The sequence below is a fragment of the Prinia subflava genome, chromosome 2 (genome assembly GCF_021018805.1).
Source record: "Prinia subflava isolate CZ2003 ecotype Zambia chromosome 2, Cam_Psub_1.2, whole genome shotgun sequence".
NCBI classification, from domain to species: Eukaryota; Metazoa; Chordata; class Aves; order Passeriformes; family Cisticolidae; genus Prinia; species Prinia subflava.
Window position 1 is genome coordinate 30413735 of NC_086248.1, and position 16476 is coordinate 30430210.

Below are 16476 nucleotides of genomic sequence, written 5' to 3' on the forward strand. Positions count from 1 at the left end.
GTACTCGTTCCCTCTCCTGACTCACTTTTCCCATCCATTGTGAATAAACACCTTGCCCACAGTGGTATTCTAAATCTCAGTCCTGACAGGCTATGGCAAAGCAAGTGGTGGGTGAATGGACGACAGTTTTGCGTAGGATGGGGCTGTGACTTAAAAGGTTCAGGTTTATTCCACATGTAAAGACTTTCTGTGTAGCCTTAGGCAAGACACGTACCTTTACTGTGCCATGGTCTCCAACTGTGATATGGGAACAAGAAACTTTATTTTTTCCTGCTGTGTCTGTTTTCCATAATTGTGCTGTAAGAAATCTCTTCCAACTGCAAACTGGTATTGTGTGTTTGGATAAGACCCAGTACAACTGGGCCTCCAATTTAGTTGGTATTACAGTAATAAAATCAAATGAGCGATTTTCAATACCTACACACAGTGGAAGTAAGCAAATGTCATTTTAATTGATTCAGGTCTAAAGAAATTCAGCAAGAGGAAATTACATTCTTTTACTGTAAATTCTTAGTCACTTAATTTTATTTTGCCCTCCATGCATGCCTTAATGAGAAGAAACCACATTTATGCCTATGTCAGTAGGATGTAATTATAGGGGGGTTGTATCTGAAGGCTGTAGCAGCTGAAACTACCAGTAATGTTCTATGAGATTTTCCACCTTTATAAAGTGAAGGGGAGAAAAATTGCTCATAAGATGGATTTTTGTCACTTACCATAGAATCACAGAATCACAGAATTACAGAAAAATAGAATCACAGAAAAATAGAATCATAGAATGGTTTGGAGTTGGAAGGGATATTAAGATTATTCAGTTCCAACTCCCCTGCCATGTGCAGAGAACCTTCCACTAGACCAGGTTGCTCAGAGCCCCACCCAACTTGACCTTGAACCCTCCAGGAATGGGGCATCCACAAGATCTCTGGGTAACCTGTTCCAGTGCACCCTCACTGTACAGAATTTCTTCCTAATATCTAACCTAAATCTTACATCCCTCAGCGTAAGGCCTTGCCCTTTGTCCTATCACCACATGACATTGTGAGAAGTCCCTCTCCAGCTTTCCTGCAGGCCCCGTTTAGGTAATGGAAGGCTGCTCTAAGCTCTTCCCAGAGCCTTCAGTCCTGAGGGGAGGCTGAACAACCCTGATTCTCTCAGCCTGTCTTCACAGGCGAACTGGTCCAGCACTGTGACCAGTTTAGTGGCTCTCCCCTGGGAGATGTCCCCCACAGGTCGATGTCTTTTTTGTGCTGAGGGCCCCAGAGTGGGATGCAGCACTCCAGGTAGGGTCTCACAGGAGCAGAGAGGGGGAATCACCTTCCTCAGTCTCTGGCCACGCTTCTTTTGATGCAGCCCAGGATGCTGTTGACTTTCTGGGCTGTGAGCATGCATTGCCAAGTCATGTTGAACTTTTTCTCCAAAAACAGCCCCAAGACTTTCTACCCAGGGCTGCTTTTGATCCATTCTCTGCCCAGCCTGTACCTGTACCTGGGATTGCATGAGTCTTGAATGAGTTTTTTTATTCAATCTTGAACCGTGTGTTGGTCTTCACCTTTTTCTAGTCTAGAGAATAAGGCTTGCCAGTGGTGTATGCCAAATGTGCACTTTACCCTCCTGGATACTGTTTTATTTACAGTCCTTAATAGAATTTATATACAAGATCCTACCATATTCAATTTTCAGAGTAGAACTCCCCAGCAGCTAAGAGATATGCTACAAAATGTGCCTCCAAAGTCTTATTGTATTGTAGGTAGAGATTTTCTACAGAAATTCTGAAGACTGGACTTGGATTTTTATGTAATATATTGCATATATTCTAGCACTCCTATATTACATCACAATGGAAAGTCCATATGTTCTGTGGGGAAAAGTAATCATAGCTCCTGAAGCACAAGTATATGCAGATGCAATAATATATTAATGTTGTATCCAGTAGTTAGAAACACAGAAGTGTGTAGGTAGAAAAAAGCCTCTGTGAGTCTTCCAGGTCCAACATCCTGCTCAAAGCAGAGCTCACTTCCAAGTCAGACCATGGCCTTTTTCAGCCAGGTCCTGCAATCTTTGGGGCCAGAGGTTTCACAGTGGGGTGCATTGACCCTGGCAGGACACTGGATGCCCACCAAAACCTCCCTATCATTCCCTTTCCTCAGCTGCATGGAGGAGAAAAAGTGTAACGAAAGGCTCATGGGTCAAGATAAGGGCAGGGAGGGATATGTATTAATTATAGCATATATTCTTGTGGGTTAGAACATCAGCTAATGAGTCCCAGCAATTCAGAGAAAAGTCAGAGGCCTGCTCTTGGCTGGTTGACTCATTGTGCAGCATGACTGACAAGTGTTTTAAGAAGGAATTTAGCAAAACACTGGTAGAATAAATTATTACTGGGTGCTGATTAGTCAGTTCATGATACTGTGGGTAAAATGAACCTCTTTTCTGATCCAGTTCATAGATGATTTCACTAGCACAGTGGTATTATTGGTGAAGCAGTACAAGATGAAAGGATAATCCTTGCCACCAACAGTATACGTGTCAGAGCAATACCAGTTCTGCTGGCTCATGTCTGCAAACACATGTGCTGCGACCACTAAGAGTTGGACATCGGATATGCAGGAATTTCTGCAGTGATACCATTTTTCTGGATCTTCCTCAAAAATTACTTCGCTTTTTTTGCCTGTGTGTAGTCATCAGTATCATGAAACATACAGGCTTATGCAAACTCAAAATTGTGCTCATGTTTTCCTGATTGTAACTGCCTGGCTTGTATAATTGTTTTAACTTCTTCAGTGGATTGTACAATACTATATTAGTCCCCAGAATAGAACCTGTTCATTGAGGACAGCTCTACCTCTCACTTCAGGTAGTTTGTACATGAAGTCTGTTGCTCGGAAGGGAGTTGTTTCAGATGGACAGATAGGTGCAACATGTACCTTAGCTCTTCAGTAGGCTTGTGAAGCAGGTATTGGTGGTCAGTTGTGGGAGAAAGGATTTTTCACAGGGAAGGAACCCTCCTACTGGAGATCTTTCTTGAAAGACACTTAGATTATCTGGACTGCATAATGGTACAGGATTGTGATACAAAAAGTAATATCTGTGCATACTGGGTCATTTTCCCAAGAAAATCTTGTTTCTTTGAATGCTAGCAGTGCTGCTTAGAAATATATGGATTTAATAACAGGCTATTATTCTAACGTATTTAATGAACTAAGTTAAGTGGTAGCTGTATTCCCCTCTACTAATGAAGACTGTACACATACAGTCTTCTATTAATGTTGATGAAGTACAATCAATATAGATATTGGGTCAGGGTACTGTAAAATATTAACAATTATTAATATTCTTTCTTTTTCAGTTTTCTCCTTGTGTTTGGTTGCTTGATTTTGTCCGTGTTTTCTACTATTCCTGAACACACAAAACTTGCCTCTGGTTGTCTCTTCATTTTGGTAAGTGAAAATTCTAAATACAAGACAGTTTTACAGATACTTTTGTATACAATCAAATCATCTCCCTCACCATGGAGGAAGTAATATAACACAATAATTGACCATTAAAAAAATCAGACTTTTCATCAGAATGACCAAAATATGATAAAATAGAGAATTCCACCATCTTTTTATTTAAGAACAAGTCAGATGGTAAGACAGTGCTAGTAGAGTATGGTACCGCATCCCTTTCTTTGCTTGAAAACTACTATGGTTTATAACAGAGATTTTCTACTGCAGTTTGGCAGTGACTGAGCATGAAAGACCTTTGATATTGCCACTGTCATTTATAAAGTCAGTATGTAGTAAGAGGCACTTAAAATAGGAATTAATTTTGGTATCTTAGATACGGATATGGGCTAGCTATTGGTAGATACTGACATTTTATAGCAGTTGCTGCAGTAGAATGTAGTAGTTTCATTATTTCTTCATAATACATGCTTTTGTATTATGTTTACCTCTCTTTTTTCACTTCTGAGGTAAATGAAAACGGCTTTAATCCCTAAAAGTGGTTAACACTTTTCATGCATTGTACAGACACCACTTTATTCATCTGCTTCTTGATGGGCTGTTTAGTTCTGCAAGTGAAGGCCTGAGGATAGGCAGAAGTGGATATTAAAACGTCACCATATACCCAGAGTTACCATGGTTATTTCAGTTCCATGTACTCAGCAGACCATGCCTTGTTAAGTAGCCCCTGAGGTGAAGTAACTCTTGACAAATGCCAGCATTCTAATTGTCATCACTGCATATTTCCAAAAGCTCTGGTCTTCAGAACAGCTCCCTAATTACTTATGGCGTGAGCAGGCTGATAGGCATAATTATGTTGTGTGCTATGTCTTAACAGCACGATAGGCCACTGCATCAAATACCTGAACTAAATGTCCAGAGCTGGCTAGGTGCAGGTATGTGGTGTTCTGCTCCATTGTATGGTTTCTTACCAGGGCTAATTAAGGAGAACCATGCTAAATGGTGCATTTTTCTTCCCAGCCATATTAGTGGTTTTTCTTTCCCTGAAGAAAAGATCAGGTGGCATTAAGCCACCTAAAAATGGTCAGATTAAAACCTACACTCACACCTAGACCCATTATTTACAGATCTGAACAACACTTGGTAAATAGAAGTTTGTTTGAATGTTCTACTGCTAGTTAAATTATTGTAACTGGTACCCTAATTGCTAAATTTTTTTGGCATAGAAAATAGGAAAATCAGATTAGTCTGAAAATACTCTATTTGTAATATAAGGTGCTTTTGTGACAAGTAATCCATTTTCCTGTATACTTATGCAAATGGGTCACAGAAATGCCATTTGTTCTGACACAAAATCTGCATTTCCCATGAGCCACATATTTGTTGATTGTGTCAGTACTCTTGCCACTGCTGATTCCTCAGCTGGCTGGCTCCCTGTATTGTAGCTGGGGTCTCACAGGGGCCACAATCTGCAGGAGCTCTCTGGAGGCCTGGCCTTGCTGCCAGCACTGGGCAGGGGTGTGGTGAGCTCTGGTTGCTGGCACACCAGTCCTTGGAGAGGTGTCCATCAGCTGAGCACAACGGCTCAGTGTCTGCTGGGGGAAACTTAGGTGCTTTCTGCTGCTATGGCTTCAAAGATGAGCTTTGTCCATCTTAACCATCCTGACTGTACATCCCACGGCATCCTCTGAACATGGAATAGGCCTTAAGGAGGAAGAGGGTGGATGGCTGATCCTTGAAGCATCGATACTAGCCTCATCCAGCATTTCTATACTATAGCCTACTGTGTTCAGCAAACCTTTGGCAAGAATAAACCTAGTGATGACGAGTTTTGCATCTCCTGCTGTGGGTCTCTAGTGGAGAATAATATAAACACACCAAAGTATGAAGATCCAGAAGCTGGCTAAAGGTGACTGCTTTATTGCAGTTTGCTGATGCATAGTTTGTTCCTTCTCTACATACTGAATCATTAGCTGATATTAACAATGTTATCAAAACAGACTTTTGCAACCACGAACCAAGAGGAAAATACATTTCTGCCTTAACTCAGGAGCAGTTGTTTTGGCTGTGCCGACACCTAACTGCAGTCACTAGAGTTTTCACAACCTTTTCCTTCCAGTGATTCACACAGCTTTTCCAAACGTGTCATTTAGTAAGACAGCTGAATTAACTATCAGATCTGGTTTAATACTCTTTGTGCTTTGTGCTTGAAATAGAAGATATATGTTTATTTTCTAATGAAGTACCGTACAAATATAACAATCTGTAGAGCTGCCTGCTGGGTTTCTGTGAACTGTTTGTTTTGCAGATTTATTCCAGATGGTCTCCTCTACAGCCACGTTAATTGGCTAAAAAGCTAATGTAATTTTCCTTCAACTTAATACCTGAGCTGTGCATGCACTGGCACCTGTGGCTTTTGACATATTGCAGCTATTCACAATTACGCAGGGAGATTAAAGAGGGGAGTGTAGATGAGCTGAGCAAACCTTTTCCTCCTTCTCAGAAAGGCCAGAGGAGCTGAGATTATTCTTCTCCAATCAGTCAATTCCATTTATCTGCCTAGCTGTGCCTTACAAGAGATCAGAAAATATATCTCCTAATAGCTGCATCCCAAATAGTCTCTCAGAAACATGCAACAAAGTGTGATAACTCAAAGCAAATCATTGTTTAGGAAAGCAGTAATAGCTGAGGGCTTCTGAGCTTCAGCAGAGGTTAATGGACTCATCTGGGCTGCAAACCTGCCCTGCTGGGTTGTGTTGGACCCAGCTTCAATTCTGGCATCCACACAAGTACTACTGTGTTACAAGGCATCTTCTCCTTATCAGGAAACCTCTCAAGGCAAACACCTTCAATATTTGAATTTTATGCTTAAATGAAAGTCATGCAGATAAGTTAAGTGCATGTTACATATGGTAATGCTGTATTGTTGCATCAGTAATTAATTTGGTTAGATTTGTGTCCAGAAATAATAAAAGTAACCAAGAAGAGAGCATCAGATAAAACTCCTTAAACCCACAATGATGATTATGCTTTAGCCTAATCTGTGCACACAACTTCTGGCACTTGAGTTGTAGCAGTGATTTATCCCAGATAGGCAGTAGAATAAAAATCTACTTCAGCATCAAAATAAACCACAAGCAGCTTAAGAATCTAACTAACACAGCAAGAAAATAATCTTTGGTGAATTGCTGATCTACAAGTATATTTGCTAGCACTTTATCAAATAATAAACACAAGGGAGTAAAACTGAGGCTGTGAAGACAAAATCAAATCTTTTGGGAAAGATAGCCAAGAAGGAATATTATCTGGAACTGGAGGTCATTCACTCTCTTGCCCAAACTCTCTGTATTTAAGTTCATTTTCAACTAAAGCTGAAAATTATGTGAATTTCTGGTTCACTTCTGTTTGTTTTCTGCCAATGCAAGAAAATTAATAACATAATTTGAGTTGACCCAGGAAGATTTGACAAATTGAGATGTAAAAAAAAGGTCTTGGATCAGTTTAAATGCTTCATTTGACCTGGTATAAAATATTATCTGTGTATTTGATTATTTCAGAATTTTTGGCTTAAAATTCAAATTGAGGTTGTAAGAAACAAAATTTCATTTTTATTTGAAGTGAGAAAGCATCCCTTTTTTTTGTCATTTTCATTTTTTATCAAGATGGGTAGATCAAAGAATGCAAGTGAATTTCTGCAGGACTGGTTTTATCAAATCTATTTTGTGGTTTTCTCTGAAAAAGGCTGGTGTAGAAAGCTGTAGCCAGATTTGTAGAATGAAGGCCTCTAAAAATGTACTCTAGGAACACATTCTTCAGGAAGAAATGGCTCCCAAAGGTATAAAAGCAAATAGTGTGCACAGGATGAAGCTGGTTTCTCCATGTACTGTGGTCACTTACATGAACCCAAAAGAAGAGTCTGCCAAGAGCTTCTAGCAATTAATATCTTTCCAGGATTTTTTTCTCCTAATATTTTTGTGTAACAGAAAGAAGATACACATTGGTCTAAAAACATAGGGTATAGCTCCCCATAGCAGGTGAGCACATATTCAGTTTGTCTCTGCTTTAGGAAGTAAGTCCACCCACGGGAATGTAATCATACAAATCCACTACAGCATGGTAAAGCTAGCCAGAATGGATTTTCAGAAGGGAGATGGATAGGCTCAATTTAAAAAGAAAAACATAGCATTTTCCAGTTTAGATTGTTCCAGCACTTGAATCCTCTTGCCATTCTTGGATAAAAGACCACCAGACCTGGCAAAGGACTTAATGATTGCTCTGTAGGACCACCTATCAAGGCATAAAAAGAAATGATCTTGAAAGATTAATTTCTAACAACAGTAAGATATAGACCATATTAGTAGAATTTTAAGTCTTCTTCTGAGAAAAACAGATTAATTGATCCCTGAGCTAAAATCAGTGAGTTTGTCAAAACTCAAGATCAGTATTTCTCAAGAAATATTGATTTCTAGTGTTTTATTTTCCAAATCAAATCTTAGCTTTGAAATTTCAGAAATCCTCATAGAAATCTCTGAAAAATTATATTAGACATACAACGTTGGTGTTATTAAAGACAGAATAAGAGAGGCAAATATGATGTTGATAAGGTCAAAATCTTCATGTTTTCAGTCTTGTTTGGATTCATGTACATTATTATAATATTATAATAACATGAGCAAAAAACAATTCAACAGTGTCATAACAAACTATCTGTTAGCTTTGAAAATATTCTTACCATACAAAAATGAATATTTTCCCATCTTTGCTATTTAAATTGATGCTATCCTGTTATGTATGCACATTTGACCAAGTCAGAGCTGACTGTTGTTACAAAAATTTAGACAAGAGTTCATTACAACTGTTTGTGAATCTTTGCGTAGAAACAGAACAGACTTTCCACTGGAAATTTAAATGCTGGACGCACTTTTCTGAAATTAAAAGTTATTGCAAGGAAGTCTGAGAGAAGGCAAAAATGTAAATTAAAAGATGGAGTTATTATGAACAGTGGCTGTTCTCAAAGCTTAATTCTGCTCTCAGAAGGCAGTGTTAGCACTTCCAACCAACCAGCAAAGCTCTCTAACAAACAAGTACACACTGTAGCTATGGAGAGATGAAAGTAACCATAAAAATTATTTCCTAACAACAGAGCACAGCACTGCATATGAAACTCTCGAGATGTCTATATATTGCCAGCAGAAGGTATCTATATATTGTTAATAATGCTGAGGGTGATAAATACACTTCAACAGATCAGAGAATAAAGATGTCTCAATCCTGGCATAAGCCTGTTATTGATATGGTACTGAAATTGATTATATCGTTAGCAACGTCTTGTCCTTTCTTTTCTTTTATTCTTCTGTGTTAAATAAAAATTACTTTTGTAAAGAAAAGATTGAAAATCACACATTGATCAGAATAATTTTTCTACTGTAATTAAAATTTCAATATATTAGGTTCTACTAGGAAAGCTTAAGTGGATTTGATGACTAAAGATGGCTAAAACTGCATAAATGATCTACAATCAGGGAAAAAAACAATCTCATAACTGAATCACTTGAAGAAGATAGGACAGCTATGAACAGTTACCTCAAGTGCTACAGCATTCAGCAGCAAATGGAGTAGAAGGCAGGAGACATTTTGTCACTGCCAGATCAGAACTACCAATCAGCCGTGTTTAACAAGAAATCTGCATTTAATGTGTAATGTTAGGATCACTGGAGTTGCCACAAGTCAGTGGCTGCTGGATGAAATGCCATCCACAGAATTATTTTCCATTCCTCTGAATGAACAGAGCATGTACAGAAAAATGGGTGATAATGTTCAGTGAAGAAAGATGAATAGAAAAAGCAAAAACCAGAAGCAGTGATAAATGTAACAAGTTCATGACCTAACACAATTTTAATGTTAAAATGACTAACCAGTAAGTAAGAAAGCCAGTGTTGAATTTCTAAATATGTACATTACACCAATTTATCTTATTGTTATCACTTCCTATATAAGAGCTGCTATTTAGCTTATCGTGTTGATGACATTGTATGGCTATATGCAGAGAGTCAGGAGAGAAGATACTGGTACTAAGAACAATCTGTTTCTGATTCTCTTTGTTTCCGAAAACAAAGAAAATTAATATTCAAAGGTGGCAAATATAATAAAAGAGTCTTTTATCCAGCCTTTCAAGGGGCCACTTTCTCTGGAGAACACAGAATCTCTAGGAGGATTTTGAGATTAAAAATGGAAAACAGGGAGGATTAGATGTCAGCGATAGGATGGCAGGCTTCAGATTTATAAAGATGTAATTTTTTAGGAGGGGAAAGCGTATCTCCTTTTAGGTTGATCAACACATTGTGATAAAAAAACAAACCAGCTGTCCTGAACTTTCTTTAAGGACAAGTATGCAACATTCCTCATACAACTGCTCTTCCCGTGACATGTCTTTTTTCTTGTTTTATCACTGAGAGTGATAACAAGGTAGCATGGGAAATCACCTCCAAGAAATAAATGTAATATTTTCTCCAGATGTGGATTTGTAATAGTTTAAGCTAGATCCTGCAGTATTGAATTTTATTGGCTTCATGCCAGAGTTTGATATGGAGATCAAGAGCTACCTCATTAAAACAGGCAAGAAACATTTTAGATTGCAAGAGTAAAAATGGATAGATATCAAACTCTCTATCAGAAATTCAGACCTGACCTTTGCCAGAGAAATCTTGATTTGCCAAACGGAAATGCAGAACATGTGCCTAGAGAAAAGCCAAAGAAAAGCCAAGGTTAAAAATAGCATGTAAGGAAAAAACTCTTCAGACCATTAAATGTCAAAAGGAAAAGAGTGCTGAAGAAGGCAGCACATCAGTGACATGAAAGCTTTTTGGAAATCTAGGGAAAATCCAGCATCTGAATAACACAGAAAAGCTGCAAACCACTCTGTCTCTTTCCAGGGACGTGACAAAGCACATAAAGACACAGCTTGCTGCAGTTGAAATGTGAACTTTCCTTAAGTGATAGGAGAAATCTGTTCACAAGATTCAGTTTAAAAACTGTGAATTCAACCAAATGTCCAGCACACAGTTGGATAAACACACCATGCAATGGGTGAGCAACAGGCTCACGGGTTGGGCACTAAGGGTTACAGTGAATGGGGTGACATCAGACTGGTGACCTGTCACTAGTGGAGTCTCACAGGGCTCCATCACTGGCCCTGTGCTCTTCAACATCTTCATGAACGACTCCAGGCAGGACTGGAAAGGGATTCCAAGCAAGTTTGCAGATAATGCAAAACAGAGAGGCCCTGCAGAGCGACCTTGACAAATCAGAGGACTGGGCAATCACCAACCACATGAAGTTCAACAAGGGACAGTGCTGGATTCTGCACCTGGGGTGGACAACCCTGGATGTATGGACAGACTGGGGAGCAGGATGCTGGAAAGCAGTGCCATGGAAAGGGACCTGGGAGCCCTGGTCAATGGCAAGCTGGACATGCATCAGCAGTGCCCTGACAGCCAGGAGGGCCAACCCTGTCCTGGGGGCATCAGACCCAGCATCACAGCCAGGCAAGGGAGGGGATTGTCCTGCTCTGCTCTGGGCTGGGGCAGCCTCACCTCGAGTGCTGGGGCAGGTTTGGGTGCCACAAGATAGGAAAGACATTGAACTGTTAGAGAGTGTCCAAAGGAGGGCAGTGAAGATGGGGAAGGGCCTTGAGGGGAAGCTGTGTGAGGAGCAGCTGAGGGCACTGGGTCTGTTCAGCCTGGAGGAGACTGAGGGGAGACCTCACTGCAGTCACAACTTCCTCGTGAGGGGAAGAGGGGCAGGCACTGATCTCTTCTCTGTGGTGAGCAGGGACAGGACTCAAGGGAATGACTGAGGCTATGTCAGGGGAGATTTAGGTTGGATGTCAGGAAAAGGGTTCTTCACTCAGAGGGTGTTTGGGCACTGAACAGACTCCCCAAGGAAGGGGTCACAGCACCAGCCTGACAGAGTTCAAGAAGTGTTTGGACAATGCTCTCAGGCACATGATGTGACTCTTGGGGGTGGTGCTGTGCAGGGCCAAGAGTTGGACTCAGTGGTCCTTGTGGGTCCCTTGATTTTGTGATATTGTGATTCTGTGAAATAAGTATTGAAATACAGGCAAAAACAAACAATCAAATCTGTAAGAATCCAGAGCAGACGTAATGAAAAAATCCACCTAAAGTGAAGGTGATGGTAAATTCAGAGACACACAGTGGAACTAAGTTCAGTCATGAGAAGCCTGAGTTGTGGGCAAGTTACAAAGGTGAATTAGCAAAATAAATACTGGCCATTTTAGACTTTTATGCTTCCATGAAGTACCTAAGGAAAGGGTGTATGTCATGGACAGGACAATAATAATAACTTTGGTATCACATCTGAACCAGACAGGAATTGGCTAATTGTACCATATGAAGATATGATCACAGGAAATGTATGGCTCACAAAGATATATATATATATATGTTTTCTTTTTCGAAGATCAAAATTCCACAAGCCTGGAAAAATGTAATAAAAGCCTGGAAAAACTGCAAAACAGTCAGTGAATGTCATGATGCATGAAACACAAGACTAGGCTCTCAAAATCCAGTTGTTTGAGTAAAAAAGGGGGACCAAGACAACTTTTTCACAGAACTTAAGGAACTGAATAAAAATATTGTGACCAAATACTTGTCCAAGTAGCAGAAATGTTTGGTAAACTGATATTTTTGAGAAACTAAATGCATGAACAGGATTTTGGCTGATTGGGTTGAGTGCTACCAAGATCAGTTTGTAAAAAGTTGCAAACTGTCTGAAAACACTTTCTTAAAGTCGTGTTCTGAAAACATTTGGTACTGGTAAAATTTCAGTATAGATCAACCAAGAAGAACTTAGGCCTCCCAGTGGTTAAAACATGCACAGATGAACACCTAGGGAAGCTCTCTTAATGAGCTTTGACAATTGGGAAAGTGCAAGAAATAATTTTAAAAAGAACACTGCAGGTATCATTTGCAGAATCTCCAGCATTTAACAACTCAAAACATGCTAAGGCCAAAGAATAAAAGAATGAGCATGCTGTCCTACTCTGCAGTGCAGCACATCAGATATTATCACTTAATTCACATGCATGTGATCAACCGTAACAATTAGCCTAAACCCCTTGCATCAATACAAAATCAATATGGATGCCAGGGTATAAAAGGATTCAGAATTCTTATGCCCATTCTACACTTGTTTTGGACAGAGAACAGATACAAAATTCTTCACAAACACTTCAAAAGGGAAATTTTGGATCTCCGTTGCTACAGAGACGTGCTTGAATGTCTGCCTCTAATGTGACATCAGAAATGTGACTACAGCAGACAAAAATGTGTGAAGAAATCACAAAGGAAGTGTGAAGGCCTGGGTACAGCTGTACAGAGCTTTGTTTTCAATACAAGGATAAATTTAAAACCAAAATTAGACCACTGACCACTGATATCTCACTAAAGAGAAAGAAAATCTGAACAAGCACAGAGAAGAGTAAAAAAATTTTTGAGAGTAGAAAATTATTCTACAAAGGGACTTTTATGCTATCATCTCCTTTAAAGAATTCTCTTGGATATGTGGTTGCGCCTGACATATAACCAAATGCTATGGCACAAAGCAGTGAGTGCAAATGGCTGGGAAACACTATATTTAAAGGTGATGCAGTACCTGGGAAAGAGCAGGATAGATGTGGAGAGGTGAGTGTTTCCCATTGCCCTTTTCCCAGTTTGAAAGAGGGTATCCAGTGATCATCAGTGTCCCTGGAGGAGCCATGTCCCCCAGAAGGAGCTTTGGGATCAGTTTGCCCACATGTACAAATTGCAGATTGCCCCATGGTGCTGGCAGTAACCACGAGGGCCAGTGCAGCCCTGTGGCACTCGTGCCTCTGGCACCAGCAGGACCCCAGCACTCCCCGTGGTGGTGATGTGAACTGAGTCTGCTGGTCGGGGGACACAGAGGATGCTGAGGAAGGTTAGCACAGTTTCAGTGGTAGGAATCATACATTGTGTCTGATATGGTAAGTACTTCTCTTTCTAAGAGATTATGAAAACCATAAATAAATGGCATCGTTGTAATTCTGCTGCTGGGTTGTCCTATCTGATTTAAAACTGGTTTTATTTGAAATAAAAAATCACAACTTTTTGCAAAGTAACAAAGAAGCATGACTGATGGGTCCCACATCAGGTATAAACACTAAAAGCTAAAAGGGAGTTGGATAGTAGAAGTCATATATATAAATATGTGGACTAAGCATATAACTGGGATTTTAATAGTATATCAGTAGATTTGTAGCTGTGTATTTGAGTAAAAGGCACAAAACTGATTTATCAATAACCCTCTTTTTAATGTAGAATCTACATGGAAATTCTTAATCATAATACGGAAAATCAAGTGCACTAAAAGTATCACATCCATTATCAAACTGATAAATGATAAAAAGGAGCATAAATTTCACTCCGTGCTTATTGTGTGTTGCACTGGGAGCTGAAGTGAAGTCTCTGGCTGTGATTTATATGCCACTAATAGGTTCTATTCTGGGTTATGCTTTCAGATTTATGGCTGTCTCTCCCTCTATTCAATTGCAGTTGGAAAGCATTAAACATTAGTTTCTTAAGTGTGTGTATGCACATGTAGATATGCTTGTTAGCTGTTTAGACCAAAGATTTCCTCCTTTTAGTGCTGAACAAGGAATAACATAAATGTGTTCAAGTTTACTATTATTTTAGACTATAAGGCATGCACATATTCCTACCTACTTGTTTTCATCTGGAAAAGGGCCAATATAACACAGTTGCCTGTAGTCCTACACCAGCTTCTGCGTCACAACTGTTTAAAGCCCAGATGTTTGTCAAGTTTCATTGAGACAGAGCAGTATTGTGCTTCCCCCCACATCCAATGGCAGATCTTTAAAGTGTACAGCCCAGCTTTAGAGCTTAGTACCTGGAATCAGTAGAGGGGGTTTTCCGGTCTTTAGAGACAGATGTTGTTCATAAGCTGAGGTGTTCTGTTCTTGCTTTAATTGAATGATAAAACCATCCCATCCTTTTTGACTATGAGTAATAAAGCATTGCTATTTGGCCGTTATCAAGTATTCATGTGTCACCATAAAGATATTTCAGCAGCTGGTGACATACTTAAACCAGTCAGCCATAAACTAAAGTATGAGGACATGTTTATTCTCCCTCCTTTCAAAATGATTTGGAAACACTGGACTTGCCTGTTTATGAGTTTTTGGGAAGAGGGGTTATATCCCAAGCAGTATCCTCTTGCTCCTCATGTTCTGCTGTAGTGTTATTGTGGTGAGGGTCACTGATTTACAGCAGATGAGGATCTGCAGTGCAGCTACATGGCAGAGATTTTGTCTTCAGAAACATTTGTGGCCAGACGAAAGCTTTTTTCAGAGAATTCATTTGGTCTGCTCTTGTCCATTTCTCTGACTTCTGACAATGTCAGTAAACACAGTTCTCCTATGAGCTCAAGGCAGGCAGCTCTTCACATCAATCTGCAGCTCTGTAGCTGTTGTGCTACTTCATTAGCCTTTAGAATAATTAAAATCAGCATCTCTGTACAAGAAATATAATTAAAGTAAGAGCACAGACATTGTTTTGTGGATGGATTTCTTATAGCCCAGCCTCAGCTCATTTACACATTGCAAAATAACCAGAAGCATCCTAGATCAGCACAGAGTGCTCAACTTTGGTGGTTTTTGTATTGCAAAAATGACTCTAATTCCCCAAAGTTACAGTCTACAGTGAAGACACCTGATTCATCATCAGCAAATTATTTTCAGATCTAATAAGCAGATATGCCAAGGAATGAAAAAGCTACTTACTATATGAACTTTTTTTGCTATTAAAATGTTATGCTTAGGGAAATCCTTATCATTAAAAACTGCCTGAGAAGTACATTAATGTAAACAATTTCAATAAATCATGTATACTAATTGGATAGGAGGAAAAAGAGCGGGGGAAAGTGCTGGATTGTACAAAGTATGCTTGATTTGCTTAATCACCAACCCTGTTGATTAGAGTCCTCCTGGACCTTTCATTAACAGAAACCTTGCTGTGGATGGCCTCTTATTTTCATTTCCTGCCATTTGTGTGACCCTCGTTGTTCCAGTGGTGTAACAACCCAGGCACACACAGATATAAAAGTCTTCAGTACACTGCTAGCCAAAAGCAACTGAAGCTTGTCAGCCCAAGCGTGTCAGCCTTGCTTCTCTTGCATGTGCATGGTTCCCCACGACAACTGGAGATGCATGTGCAGAAACATTTCCGAAGGAAAAGCTCATCAGTTTGAATGGACTGTGCTTTGAGAAGGAGCAAAAGCTTTCCACTGCCTGAACTACCAATGCCAATTGGTTACAGGGGGGTGCTAACTGTGAGCTTGAACAGCCAAAACAGTCACGGATTGTGGTAACTCTGGTGTAAGACCAATTGCAGTTGTGATTGGAAAGGGATAACAAAAAAGGGAAAAAGAAGAAATGGCAAAGGCCATTCTACCTCTACCAGTGCACCTCTGCTCTACCTAGGAAGGGAAGGGTTGGGTTTCCAGTAAATCTTAACTTGCTGATCACTTCAAATGCAGCCCTGCTTAATTTTGAAGAGGGCCAGATTTATAAACAGTGCAAGGTTTTTCCTGATGTAAAGGTTGTTTCTCATTCTTGTAAGTAATTCAAAATTAATGACGTTCCATTATATGTAGGACAGAGATACTTGGAATGCATTATTTCTTCAGTCTACAAGTCTACAAAGCACAAAGTCTAATGATTTATTCCATCACATGCCTTTCCAATTATGTTCTGATCTTGTGTTTCAATTGCTAAGGAAATAAATAAACCCAAGTTATTTCAAAGCCTATATTTATGCTAAAGTTGGCAGTAAGCCTTCCAAATAAAATATAAAGAAATTAAAATCCTGATCTTGTTTGGGATGCATTCTTCCAATTTTTGCCCATGGAAGACCAAGGAACTTGTAACTTTACAGCTGCCCTAAGAAAAAATAATGTCATTCCATGGCCTGTATTA

At 39.6% G+C, this 16476-nt stretch overlaps 1 protein-coding gene across 2 annotated transcripts in view; it reads left to right on the forward strand.

The window, feature by feature from the left end:
• Positions 1-16476, forward strand: part of KCNQ5 (potassium voltage-gated channel subfamily Q member 5) — a 280362-nt gene that overhangs the window by 189117 nt on the left and 74769 nt on the right. For both annotated transcript variants that reach the window (XM_063389466.1, XM_063389467.1), the window contains exon 2: positions 3347-3437. In XM_063389466.1, coding sequence (XP_063245536.1) covers positions 3347-3437 — 91 coding nt within the window. The remainder of the gene's footprint in view (positions 1-3346; positions 3438-16476) is intronic.